The sequence below is a fragment of the Ursus americanus genome, chromosome 4 (genome assembly GCF_024610735.1).
Source record: "Ursus americanus isolate L20-20 chromosome 4, mUrsAme1.1.p, whole genome shotgun sequence".
In the NCBI taxonomy this organism is placed as follows: Eukaryota; Metazoa; Chordata; class Mammalia; order Carnivora; family Ursidae; genus Ursus; species Ursus americanus.
In genome coordinates this window covers 45,193,552-45,207,425 of record NC_142130.1, presented here as the reverse complement: position 1 = coordinate 45,207,425, position 13,874 = coordinate 45,193,552, and the positions used below count along the sequence as shown (strand labels likewise).

Below are 13,874 nucleotides of genomic sequence, written 5' to 3'. Positions count from 1 at the left end.
CAAGTCAATTGCTAGGTTTATAGGTTCTTTAGAACTTTATTAATGGGCATTTGAAATATTAATGTTTTGCAAATGCTATCTTTTTTATAATAAATTTGTAAAGGTTATCACCTATCATGACATGTTGATTGTATATTTTGGATATATTTTGCATATTTTATATGCACCCATATTATTCTAATAGCTCGTTACTTGGCCTTCTTAGGTTTTTCAGGTAATAGGTTTTTCAAATAATAATTGTCTGTTCCTTTCTAATGCTTTTCTTTCTTCCTTCCTTCCTTCCTCTTTCTTTTACCTCATTGCACTGGAATTTCCATTGTCAGTTGATAATGATACTGCACCGTTTTGTCTTGATCTTTTTTTAATAGCAATGCCCCCTTTTTCTATTTTAGTATTGTTATGATGGCCACGATTTCAGAAGAGCCTACTTTATTATTATAAGAATCCTTCTTTTCTCACTTGTAAGAGTTTTTTTAAAAAATCAGATAATGAATGCTAAATTTTATAAAATGCCTTTTCAGCATCAAATGAGAAAGTCAATGTGAGCTTTCAGTGTGATAGTTTAAAAATATTCCTTACATTCTTGGAATATTCTACTTCATCATTGTGTCTTTTTCTTTAAACACAAAGCTGTGTATTATTTCATAATATTAAATGAAAATTTTAATATTCATAAATTGTTCTTTTTATTTGTATATTTTCTGGCTTAGTACTAGGCTTACGATAGCTTGCTAAAATACATTACAGTACTTATAAAATTTATATGTCTTGTATTAATTTTAAAAGCTTAGTAATTATCTACACTTAAAAGCATGATAGAACACAATGGTAAATTTTGAGGACCTGATACTCTTTTGGGGCAATGGTTAAAAAAGAATCTTTTTCTTTCATAACTGTTAAGTATAGTCAGTGTGAATTGTCTGTCATTTTTTGCAATATATCTTCACTCATCTCCTGGATGGTACAGTTGCTCTCTTGTTTGTTTACTTATTTTTTTAAATTCATTTATGATTTGAATGACACAGTTTGCCTATTTCTTTATTTATATTTTATTTATCCATTTATAGTTCTTTTTTTCTCCCAAAAGGGCTGGTGGAAATAATAATTTGTAAAGTTTTTGTTGTTGTTTAGAACTGTTTGAACATGTTTAAACACATTTTTCTTGGTTATTTTTTAAGTGATACCCTCTACATTTTTGTATTTATTTAAAAATGTTAATAAGACATAACTTTAAATTTCAAAGATATTATTTATACAGTGTATTGTTTCTACAGTTTCCATGTTTGAGTGTTTATATTGGTTTACTTCTGAATTTGAATATTTATTTTGTCAGGAGACATGTGAGCCGTAAACTCTCCAAGGGCTTATATATATGTTCTAATATACTTGTCAATGAGCAGCATCTTGCTTAACTTTAGTGTTCATAAATATTAGTCTTATTTGTCCTAAAATAATTTAGATTTGGCCCATCACTTTCAGGAAGGAAGTCAGTATTACAGGGGAGAAGTTTGATGTCATTTTATTTTAACTTTTGCTTGTGGCCTTTTTTTTTCTTCATCTACAAAATGGAAAAAAATTGATTTCACATTTACATAAATGTTTTTTAAATTAATGCTTTCTGGTAGTTGATCTATCTTAAATAAAGTTTTTTATAGAGATTCTTGATAGAGGAACCTTCCAGAAGATACTTTGGTATTATATTTGGTTTGACAGATCCTGCATGTATTAGTGATCTATTGTGAATAAAGTACCCTAAAACTCAGTGGCTTTAAAACAATGTGCATTTATTATCTCTCTTTGTGTCATGAATTCGTGCATGGCTCAGCTGGGTTCTTTGCCTAAGAGTCTTTCAGAAGACTGCAGTTAAGGTGTCAGTGAGGGCTGGGATCTCATTTGGAGCCTTGACTGGGGAATGATCTCCTTCCAAGCTTATTTTTGGTCCAATCTAGTGCTTTTTCCACTGCGACACATATTGGCAGGTATTTGATTTATTTGAGAGTCACTCTTTGGGTCTAACATTTAGGCCCAGGAACATCTACCTCTTTTGAGTCCTTCCTATTATTTAATTATAAACATATGTCTGTATGTGAATGTGTGGACATGCAGGTGAGGACCTATAGAACGGCAAGTGGGAGGGACAGAGGGAAACAAGAAGGGAGGGAGAATGATCATATATTAGTATAACTTTTTTCTATTTTAAGAACTATTTTTTCCCCCATAGGTGCCTTAGCTGGGCCAATTATTGTGGAGCCACATGTCACAGCAGTATGGGGAAAGAATGTTTCATTGAAGTGTTTAATTGAAGTAAATGAAACTATAACACAAATTTCATGGGAGAAGATCCATGGCAAAAGTTCACAGACTGTTGCAGTTCATCATCCGCAGTATGGATTCTCTGTTCAAGGAGAATATCAGGGAAGAGTCTTATTTAAAAACTATTCACTTAATGATGCGACAATTACTCTACATAACATAGGATTCTCTGATTCTGGAAAATACATATGCAAAGCTGTTACATTCCCGCTTGGAAATGCTCAATCCTCTACAACTGTAACTGTATTAGGTAGGTACACTCGAATTGTATATTTTGGTGGTAGGGGCAAGGGTCATAATAAAAGTTTTTTCAAGAATTTAAAGTAATTGTATATATACATATAGTCTAGATTTGAAATAATTCAAATGTGATTTTTCAAGTTTTGTCTTAAAATTCCATGATTCTAGGCTCTCTCAATTTAAGCAAAATTTTGTATCTACCTGCCTATCTATATAATGCCATGTGGTTCTTATTTTACTTTCTTCATGAAAGATTGTTTTTTATTTATAATACGAAGTGCTGAGTGTTTCTGACATTTTCAGTATTCTTTCTCAAAATTTCAAACTTTAAATTTCCATTTTTAAATAAGCTTTTCCTTTTATTTGAATGATTGTTGTTTTAGAGCCATTTGTATACTTCATGTTTGTTTCTGAAATCAGATTTTATTTCTGCTACTGTGGATTTCATAGCTGTTTGAATCTTGGGCCATTGCTCATAATGAGCAATCTTCTGTTTTTTCCTATTTGATAACTGTTAGAATTTATGGTAGAATTTAAAATGAACTTATTAACATTAAGATGGCCACTTGCAGTGAAAAAGGTACACCAATTTGGAAACACTGGTTTGTACTTTTAGGATAATAGAATAAATATTAAGGAGTAATAGCAACCTTAGCCATTTCCAGCCAGAGTAGGACTCCTTTAACCAGCAGTCTTTGCTCTGCGTCTACCTGTTTGTCTGTTGGGGACTTGGTTGGATCTGCCGACAGCTCCCCTCCTCAACCCTCCTTCTTCACTTTCCTTCTGTGTTACACCCTAGTAAAAAGCCCTTTTCCTTTTTTTCCTCCTTTTTTCTTAGCGTTCCCTTCCAGAGCAGCAAACAAGTGCACAGCCCCTAATATTTAAAGGCATCATTTCAGGGTCTCTGACATGCAGGAAAGCCATTTTGTCCAGCTCTGTCACGTATTTTTTCATGTTGAGAGATACTATTTAAAAATAGAAATGAAATTAAATATTTGAGGACTTCATATGTTTATGATACTGCCTGAACAGCTGTGGGGAAATATAACTCATGTTTATGAAATAGATAACTTTTGAGAAATGTTTTGATTAGAAGGCAAGGCATAAAATAAATTTCTGAAAAATAAGTGCAGGCCATCAGAGTAAAAAAAAAGGTCACAAAAAAAGTTCATTGGCTAGAAAATAATAGTTTGTGTGTGGAAGAGGGAACCCATGGGAGTAAAGGGGTTTTTTGCTTTAAATTTTAGTAATTCCGCTTAAATTGATACAATACTCGGTGGTTTAAAACTCAAGACTGTTTATAGTACAAGACTATATGATTTTACCTGTACCTACGTCTCTAGCTTCATTTATTTCATCTCTTGCTCCACTTTTCCTAACAGATTTAATAATCCTGATGAACTATTTGCAGTTCTGGTAATACCTGTTTATGTTTTACGTGTGTTTTTCTTTCTTCTTGGATTGTTTTTTCTCCTGTCTCTCTCTTCCTACATTCTTGTATTTAACTGCTATTCATCAAACCACATCCTTTTATAAGCTATTGTTGAAATATATACCCACTTGCAGTTTGATTTTTTTTTTTTAAATCTTTTTTGGCTCTTTTGCCATTGTTATCTTGAGCTTATCTATTGCAGCAGTCTCCATACTGTTTATTGTGTGTTTTCTCCATTATAAACACATGGTGGACTGCAACTCTGTGCTTTAAAATTTAACTTTACCTCTCTAAGGCCTACAAGAGTTCCTAGTATGTAGCAGTCATACGCCATTTAAGTGTTATTTAACTAGGGTATACGAATGGATTGGTGAGACTTAGTAGTCTACAAAAATTGTATAGGAAAAATAGGTGAGCCAGTCCTTGAATTTTGGGTAGGTTTGGGATAAGCAGAAGGGAAATAAGAATAGGGGGAATAAATGAGCCAGTGCAGGGAGGCAGAAAACAACATACATTAGGGCAGAGTTCTTTTTAGTGTCAGCATTGTTGGCATTTTAGGCTGGAATTCTTTGTTGTAATGAGCTGTCCTGTCCGTTGTAGACTGTTTGGCAGGCTCCGTGACCTCTACCCACCAGATACTAGTAGCAGTCTTTCAGTTATGACAACTTAGAATGTCTCCAGACGTTGCCAAGTGTCCTCTGGAAGAGATCACTCATTGTTGAGAACCCTCATTAGTGGAACTACTGAATAATTTGTTGATTGTTCAAAGGATTTATGTAAAGTATAAGAATTAAAGGTTAGAAAGGTTGAGTAGGACTGCATTAAAATAACTTGAATGTTATGATGGGGAATTTGAGCTCTGTACTACTAGAAATGCCAGGTTGGTAGAAGGTGTTATGCTTCTCACCTCGCTTCTTCTACTCTCAGACTCTTGCTATGTAAAGTGTGGTTGCTGAACCAGTAGCGTTGGCATCACTTGGGAGCTCGTTAGAAATACAGAATTTCAGGCCCCTACCAAACTTAATGATAAGTCTACATTTTATGAGGATTTCTAAGTGATTCATATTCAGAATAAAGTTTGAGAAACACTGCTTTGTTCACCTTCTCATCTTGCTTAGAGGCATATTTAAGTCATAGTAGACTAGATATAGGGAGTAATGTGATGTAAGTTGTGATATATGAAGATCAGTCTGGTGTTTTTGATGGATTGAAATGAAGAAGTCCTAAAATTATAATCCCTCAGCCATGTGGCCATGAAGGCTTGAAATTAATTCTCTGATTTCTGCCACTTGAGAGAAGAAGGGAGCTATTACAAAGGAATAGCTGTCAAGACTGTAACTGATTGGATACAAGAAACAAGGGAGGTTTGAGCATAAACAGGTTTTGAACCTTGGTGATTAAGTTATGTTACTGTTAATTACAGTGGGCGTGTCTGAATGAAAACCAGGTGTTGGGATTGAAAGGCTAAGATAATGAGATCAGCATTTGCTTTGTTAGTTTGAGAATATATAGGCAAACAACACCAGGCAGGTGGTCAACTCACAGGTTGACTGTGGAGTCAAGCCTTGTATCAAAGTTAAAGAAAATTAGGGATCATGTAGATAGTAGTGTGTATCAGATAAAAGTTTCTAAGAGAGATGCAAACAGTAACTGAAGGCCCAGAACCCAGTATTTATTAGGGCAGAGATTAGAAGAAATGAAGAGCTCAAAAAGAGCTTTGAGAAAAACTCGGGCAAAGTAATACTACTTATATCAGAAGATAAAAATTTTAAGATTACTTTAGCAGCTTTTTTTCCACAGTGAGAATTAAGCCCTACAGAACATGATTTGAATAACCATTTTTTCAGTTTTCCTAAGAATGGTGCACAGCTAGTATTCTAAATGTATAGCCCAGAAGGCAATTCTTTACTTACAAAAGGTACCTTAAGGCATTAGTACTTAATTCTTTTGGAACTGAATGTGAAGAACTGTGTCAAAATTTCAAATTCTACCAAATTAAGAGAATGGCAAACAAAAGTATTAAACCTATAGATTACGTGGTAACGTTAAGAGTTTCAGTGGAGTGGTAGTAACAGAAATCAAATGAAGGGAATGTGATGTAACAAAAAAGCTTTGGGAAAATTTAACAACAAATGCCCCATAGTAGAACAGTTGTTTCGCAATTGCTTACTTCTCTTGATGGGATATTTTATAGTTGTTAAAATTATGATTAAGAGAAGTATTGCTGCCTGAGGAAAAGAACCAAAAGATTGTAGGTATGCCATCATTATTACATCCATATAGAAACTAGAAAAAGAAAGAAGTGGAAGAAGATGATAATAACTGCATTAGGATATTGTAGTTGTGGATTATTTCCCCGTTTTCTCAATTTTTAGAAATATGCTTTTGCAATAAAAATGTAGACTCCCACTATATGTTGGCTAACTGAACATAATTAAAAAAAAAAAAAGATTTCCATTGCTGTGCATGATGGAATAGCAGGGACTGGATTTACTCTCTCTCTAACAACATGAAACCAGGCAAATAAGAAACAGTTTTTAATCATTGGACTATAGGCAGTGTAGGATTATGATCCCTGAAAGAAGGAAAACAAACACAGTGAATCCCTGTAATGTTCTAGCTTCCTCCTTAGGCAATTTCCAGGCTACAGCTCGGTGACAAGGATTTGAAGCAGAGAATGATGGTGTCAGGGAATAAAGGAGACATATTGGAATTCAGGGAGGACAGGTGATTAGAATTTGTGGAGCAGAATACCGGAAAGCAGAGAGGAGCAGAGAGAGAGTGTGTGTGTTTTAGAGATCTACAGAAGGGCCCTCTGACATCTTTGGGTTAGTACTGATCTGTGTCCACGGTAGAGGAAACATTTGAAGTTGGGGAAAGAACCAGCAGAAAGCATTAGATCTAACTAACAGTCCTGGTGTTCACACAGGGCTGGGAAAACCATGTTCCCTCCCTTCAGAGTACACAGGACATTGTAGCATCTTAAGAGGAAGCAACTGCAAAACTGCTAGACAGGGAAGGGTACAGAGAAGTTAACGAAAATATTGAGGTATATGAGAAAAGTAACTTTAGAAAGCCAATAAAGTCTACAACCAGGAGATTGATTCCCTTCAGAAGAAACAGAAATAATGTAACTTAAAATTGACTTTAAAATAAATGTTTAAGTTCCTCAAAGATAAAAGCTTCTATTAATGATGGCATAAGTTGTTAAGACCATCTCTCCCATGGGGTTGAAATACAAAGTACCACTGAAAGTTCAAGAAAGTAAGAACATAGAAATATAAGTAAAAGAAAATCTAGGAAAAGGTGAAAATAGAAATAAGGCTAGCACTGAAAGGTGCATTCAGCCTGAGGACTTTTGATAATTCAGAAGAAACACATTTTGAGAGCCTTGAGAAGAGAGATAGATTTCTAAGTGTAGTTCTGCTCAAGATGGGGGATGTCTAATAACCCTTCTCTTATTCACCTGGAATCCAAAGGCTTACATTTTTGGAATAGTAGGAAACTAGAAGTAAACCGGCCTTCTTACAGACTTACAGGTTTATAATGACTTAAGTGGTCTGATCTTAAATTCAGGAGATCCTGGACTGGTTAGTGATTTCAGGAGTTTAGCAGATGAAAACTCAGATCTTTTCTAGAGGAAAAGTACCTTTATTCTAGACCTCAGATTATTTCTACCTTAATTATTCAAACACAGACATATAGTCTCCTTGACTTGGCAGGTATACTAGTAAAGAAGACCCCACAAGCAGCAGCCAGCACAAATAAGACAACAGAGATAGACCTGCAAAGATATAGGATGTTGGAATTATCAGACACAGACTATTAAACAGCATCGTTTAACATTTGAAGAGATAAGTCAATCTATAAAATTTCTGCAGAGAACAAGAAACTATAAAAAAATCACATAGTAATTGGCCTTGAAGTAAAGAAGTAATTTTTAGTGTATAAAAGCAGTTAACCATAAAAGGGAAATTAAAAACTGATAAATTTTAGTGCATTTGAATTAAAAACTTCTGCTCATCAAAACACACCATAGGGCAAAAAGATAAGCCCTAAACTGGTAGAGGGTATTTTTACCACATACAATAAAAAAATGGCTTTCCTTCCAAATCAATAAGAAAAAGCAATTGGTTTTAATAGGCATTTTGCAGAAGAAATTCCAAATGGCCTATAAACATGGGAGGACCTTTAACCTCATTCATAATATGAGAAATTTAAAAAAACAGGCTCGACAGTACACCATTATATACATACAAGATGGATGGACATTGAGAAGTCAGTATCAGCTGTGGTGAGTGTCTGGACCGACAGTTGCTCTAAGGTTGGGAGTAAATTGTTACTTTGGAGAGCTTATTGGCATTACCTGGTAAAGCTGAAAATAAAAATAGTAGTAGCAACTCTACTGCAAGGGGCAAACTAGAGAAGCACCTGCACAAATATACCAAGATACACCACTGAGAATGTTTCTTATAAAATTGTTTATACTAAACAGGAAATAGCACCAATGTCCAATGATAAATAAACTGTACAGCAGTTAAAATTAATAATTTACAGAATTGCATGTAAATTTAAACGATTTAAAAACTAAAAGTAAAAAAACCCTGAATTCAAAATGATAAAGTAAGTCGGACTGTTCTCAAATAGATTAATCTCAGGAGCACAAAGTTGAGTCAAAAACTATATAAAAATGCATATAGTTCAGTACCATTCATTTAAAGTTCAGAAACAGGTAAAATGCAATTGTTATTTAGCTTTGCATTTGTTGCTTGTAGACCTGTCTTGAAAAGTAAGCAAAAATTTATTTCCAGAGTCAATATAATGATTTCATACTTGGGCGGGTAGGTGTTAGGATCAAGGAGAGGCATGTTGAGCGACCTGGGAGGTACTAATGTTTTTTATTAACATGTGTGGTGTTTACACAGATGTTTACTATAAAGTATTTATTACATGTTTGTATGTACTTTTCCCTTTGTTATTTTACAGTAATACATTTTATAAAATACATAAGGAAGTACATAAGGACAATATTAGTATCGCAAGTAAATTATGAAACAAAAATAGGTAGATACAAATCAAGAACAGATGGCATTGAAAACCAGTTGGAAACTTTGGAAATAAATAAGTTACTGAGATAAAAACTTAATATATAGAATAAACTATAGGCTTGAGACAAATAATTCATGAGGTGAGACTGAGGAATTTATGCAGAACGAAGCACATGAAATTTGCTGGAAAATGTGAAGAAATAGGATATATGGAAAGTAAATTGAAACGGTCTAAACATTAAGGTTGCTTTCACTTGCTGAGGAGCTTTCTTTTACTAGAAAAAGATAATGGGATATGCATCCTAATACACATTTTAATAAACATAACTATTGCAGACATTACGTTTTAACAGTGTAGGTTCTGTACTGGTAACTTAATCTATATTTTCTATAAACGTTTTTGCTGCAAAATGAAGCACTGTGTCTTAAAACTACATCTTTCCCCCTTTCAGAGTAATACTTAAAATCTCATAATGAAAATTATGATCCAATTTACAGGAATTTTTCCTATACTAACTTTGGAGAGGACCTCATCGGTCCCTATACAGAAAACGTCTCTCTCTTGGGAGAACCTTCTTTTAAGGTTTTGAAGTCCTGCTGAGTTTCTTGTTTGTCTTGGCTCATGATCTTCTCCTTTTCCAAGAATGCAGCTGACGTTGGCATTACTTAAAAGCATGTGTGTAAATTTTATATGCATTTGCCCTGAAGCTTATGAAATATGGCTAGATAAGGCTTGGAAAGATGTAAATATATTCTTCATTGAAATGTGACTAATTATTTTTTAAAATTTAAACAGTTGAACCCACTGTGAGCCTAATAAAAGGGCCAGATTCTTTAATTGATGGAGGAAATGAAACAGTAGCAGCCATCTGTATCGCAGCCACTGGAAAACCAGTTGCACATATTGACTGGGAAGGTGATCTTGGTGAAATGGAATCCACTACAACTTCTTTTCCAAATGAAACGGCAACAATTGTCAGCCAGTACAAGCTGTTTCCAACCAGATTTGCTAGAGGAAGGCGAATTACCTGTGTTGTAAAACATCCAGCCTTGGAAAAGGACATCCGATATTCTTTCATATTAGATATACAGTGTAAGTAAACAATAACATTTGCTTTTTAAACATGTCGTGTATTTTAATTTCCTTCCTGTGACCTAATTCTATGTCAGACTTGTTAGTTTGAATATTTAATATTCAGATATTCTTACATCTTTTTCCTCGTTGACATTTTTTTCTTAATTTTCTTAATTTGTGGAAATTTCATTTAACCAGAACATTTTTTTACTAGTTCGTAAAGATGGACAGTGACTTTAAAGTTGCTTTCCAACTTAAAATTGTTTAGCCTTATCCTTTTTAGACCTCAAAAATAGGCTGGACTTAAGCAAATTGTGGAAACTTATACCTCAAAATGTGTAATACTTAGAGACAAACAACTTCTCCAGTTTAGTTAATTTAACTGTTACTCAGTTTTATTGATTCTGCCCATGATTTTTTCAGCAAGAATCTTTCACTGCCTAGATGCATATTAATGAGTTTGAAAATCTTTGCTTTTCAAATACTATTTCTCATCTGATTTTACTGATCGTGTTGTAAGATTCTCATAAAGACAGTATTTTAAAGATATCATTGGGATAATGACCGTTGTAGATAAAGTTCAAAGCTCGGCTCATCTATTTTTATTTTTTTGTTAAGGGATGCTCCCTTGTGTGTAAAGTTTTATGTGTGTTACGTATGTGTGTATACTTCTTCCTGTACATTAGCTGAGTTGTTGACACGTTCTTTATGTAGCATTTAAAAATTTTGAGCAGAAGAAAAAGAGATAATGCACATTAACTTAAAACAAGGATAATGCAAATCAATACGTTTTTAAAAGGAGGTGTTAGAGTTTTTATTCTTAGTGTTTTATTTTTTGATATGACATAGGTGGAATTTTAAATTGCGCATACTCGCTACACTTAATGGTTTCTAAAGCTAATTTTAAGAATCTTTTTCAACATTTATAGGGTTGAACTTGGGAAGTTATCTTACATGAATATTACTGCCATTTTATTCTTGAGTGCAAATACCTTCTTTTCACTTCTCTAGAGAATCCGATTAAAACTTCTCTTTTTCCTTTTCCTGCCTTACTTTCACAGACTCTTAACTTTTTCCTTTTTCTTGTAAAATTCAGATCCCAATTGTAAGTACTATTAATATTTTCCTTATATGTATTTTGTCCTTCCTTGTATCCAGTAATGATTGAAATTTTCTTCAGTTTGTATTATGTACATTACGCTTTTTTGGTTGTTGTTTGCTTGAATGCCATCTTAAATATAGAAAAATATTTCTTTTAATGTAAGACTTATATAATTATGGCTTAGATTTATTGGCTTGCTCCTAAAATGTTCTTAGAGTACTCAAGATTTTTTCCGTCTTTTTAATTGGGACCTATAAAACATGTGAACAAAGTTTAAGGAGATAAAATCTTATATCCAAAGTTCAGGTCTCAAAATTTGGAGGTATTCTTTGGGGATACCTTACCTTAGTACCTATTCCCTCCTCCTATTAAAAGAAATTAAACTCACAGATATCTGTGCTGTTCCTTCAGCAACATTTTTTAGCACCAGTTACAATAGTGTTTGTTAATTCTTGGTATTTATGAGGCGGGCATTTCTTAAAATTACTAAGGTAATTAATTGTACCTTAGTGCAAGTTTAATTTTTTACTACTCTTCTTTGTAAACCTTGCTTGATACTAGATAATCTTCCCTGACAGAATTAAACTGACCAGGTCTCTCTCTAACTTCCCATCTGGTCATATAGGATTTATCTAGTTTACTGTGTAACTCACAGGAGGGTCCCTGTATCATGCATAAGTGACATTTCCTTAGGGAAGCTTTCATGACCTTCCTCAACCTCATCCCCAGTCTAAATTAGGCCCTTCTTACCTTCTCTATATCATCCTATTCTTTTCTTTCTTGGTTCTCAAAACAGGTTTTAGTTTAATACTTTTAAAATATTCTCTTCCTTACTAAAAGCTCTTAGAAAATAAATTTTATAAATACAGAGTCTATATGTACACTAAATACCTGCAACAGTGCCTGCCACTTACTAGGAGTTAAACAATAGGATGGTTGAATGAATGATTTGAATTGGATTGTATGGTTTAAATGCATAAATTTATATTGCTGGTAGATATGGACACTTGCTCATTTAACTAACTATATTACACATATACCAAAGACATCTGGGTGCATTGAATGGATAAAATATAATGTTTTACAGCAGTTGAGGCTACAGATAACTTACTTTAGTTGTAATTATAGCCTTAGAAAGTTTGTGTCACATCTCTACCTACCCGTAGAATATTAATTAATTGTAATACAGGGAATCTAATCTCTGTAATTGACTTTGTATCTCTCAGGAGATATTTTCTTTCAGATTGAACATTTCTTTAAAGACAGTTTTATATGGTGACTTGGCATCTCATCAAATTAAGTAGTATAATGTATTTCCTTTGTTCATAAATCTGTGCTTCTCATAATAGGACTCTTATATTTTGTTCTTGGTGATTATATGTTTGTGAATATCCTTATATTCAGTGTCCATAATAACTAGAACTGTACATGCTATAGTTGCCTAGTGTTTGGGTACTCATTGTCCATTCATGCACTCATTCTTTCAGTCAACTAATATTTATTAACTACTGTCTTCCACACTGGTTATGTATATTGACAGAAGGAAAAATGATTTCTGTTCTTCTAAAGTTTAGTCATTATAGTAATGTTTGTCATTATATATTGCATTTATCATTAACAAAAGATAATTTGTACGGTTATGCATTTATTTTATAGATGCGCCAGAAGTTTCAGTAACAGGCTATGATGGGAATTGGTTTGTAGGAAGAAAAGGTGTTAATCTCAAGTGTAATGCTGATGCAAATCCACCACCCTTCAAATCTGTGTGGAGCAGGTAATAATGTCAGATACTTCTAAAGGGAAATTATTTAAAAATGAAAAGTATTCTTAAATGCATATTTAAAGTTTTTTTTTTTTTTTTTTAATCAGTGTAGTACATGATGGTAGTAATGGCTGAAAATTAAATGAAGGGTTTCTGAGTGGTCTCCTGTTCCACCCCTCCCCTACCTTCCTACCCATGCAGTTCTGGTCCTCAAAGGCTACTTTTTAGCCATTTAGCAATTCCTTCTGGTAGTTACCGTCTTTGGTCTTAAATTGCTACTTCTTAATACTATCTATTGACCTCTTATAGTGACAGATGAAAATTTAATTTTATATCTACCCCTTCACACATAAAGGTACCCGTATACATATTCCTCCCTTCACAAGTTCCAATGAAATTAAGCCACTTATAGTTAAACTCTGTAATCATTGTTTGCCTCCCCATGACAGGTAAATATTATTTACTCACAGTAGTATACTGGAATTCTGGGGGTTTTTTTTGTCTAAGATCTTTGTTTTCCCTGAGGCTAATAATTCTTAGCCTCAAAGAATATCCTTAATTCTCTTTATCAGTGAAATTTCAAACTGTTATACTAAGGTTTTCATTTGTATTTCTCAGTATTTGGGGCCTCCCTTTACTCTTGAGACTTGTATCTATCAACTGTGTATAATTCTGTCATTTTTTAAAAAATCATTTCCCTTTTTTAAATTTGCTGTTACTAGACCTCCTATTTATTATATACTAAACGTCCTTTCTTATTTTTCAAACAGTTTTTGTTTTGTTTTTCCTAGGAAATTTCCTTGTTTTTTTTTTCCCCATTGATTTAATTGATTTAAAACATTTTGGAGGCATATTTTTAATTTCTTTTTTTTTTTTTTTTTAAGAATTTACTTGGGGGGGAG

General features: G+C 33.4%; 1 protein-coding gene across 2 annotated transcripts in view; it reads left to right on the top strand.

Moving 5' to 3' along the window:
- Positions 1–13,874, top strand: part of NECTIN3 (nectin cell adhesion molecule 3) — a 124,366-nt gene that overhangs the window by 40,698 nt on the left and 69,794 nt on the right. For both annotated transcript variants that reach the window (XM_045785237.2, XM_045785235.2), the window contains exons 2-4: positions 2,222–2,563; positions 9,830–10,126; positions 12,867–12,984. In XM_045785237.2, coding sequence (XP_045641193.2) covers positions 2,222–2,563; positions 9,830–10,126; positions 12,867–12,984 — 757 coding nt within the window. The remainder of the gene's footprint in view (positions 1–2,221; positions 2,564–9,829; positions 10,127–12,866; positions 12,985–13,874) is intronic.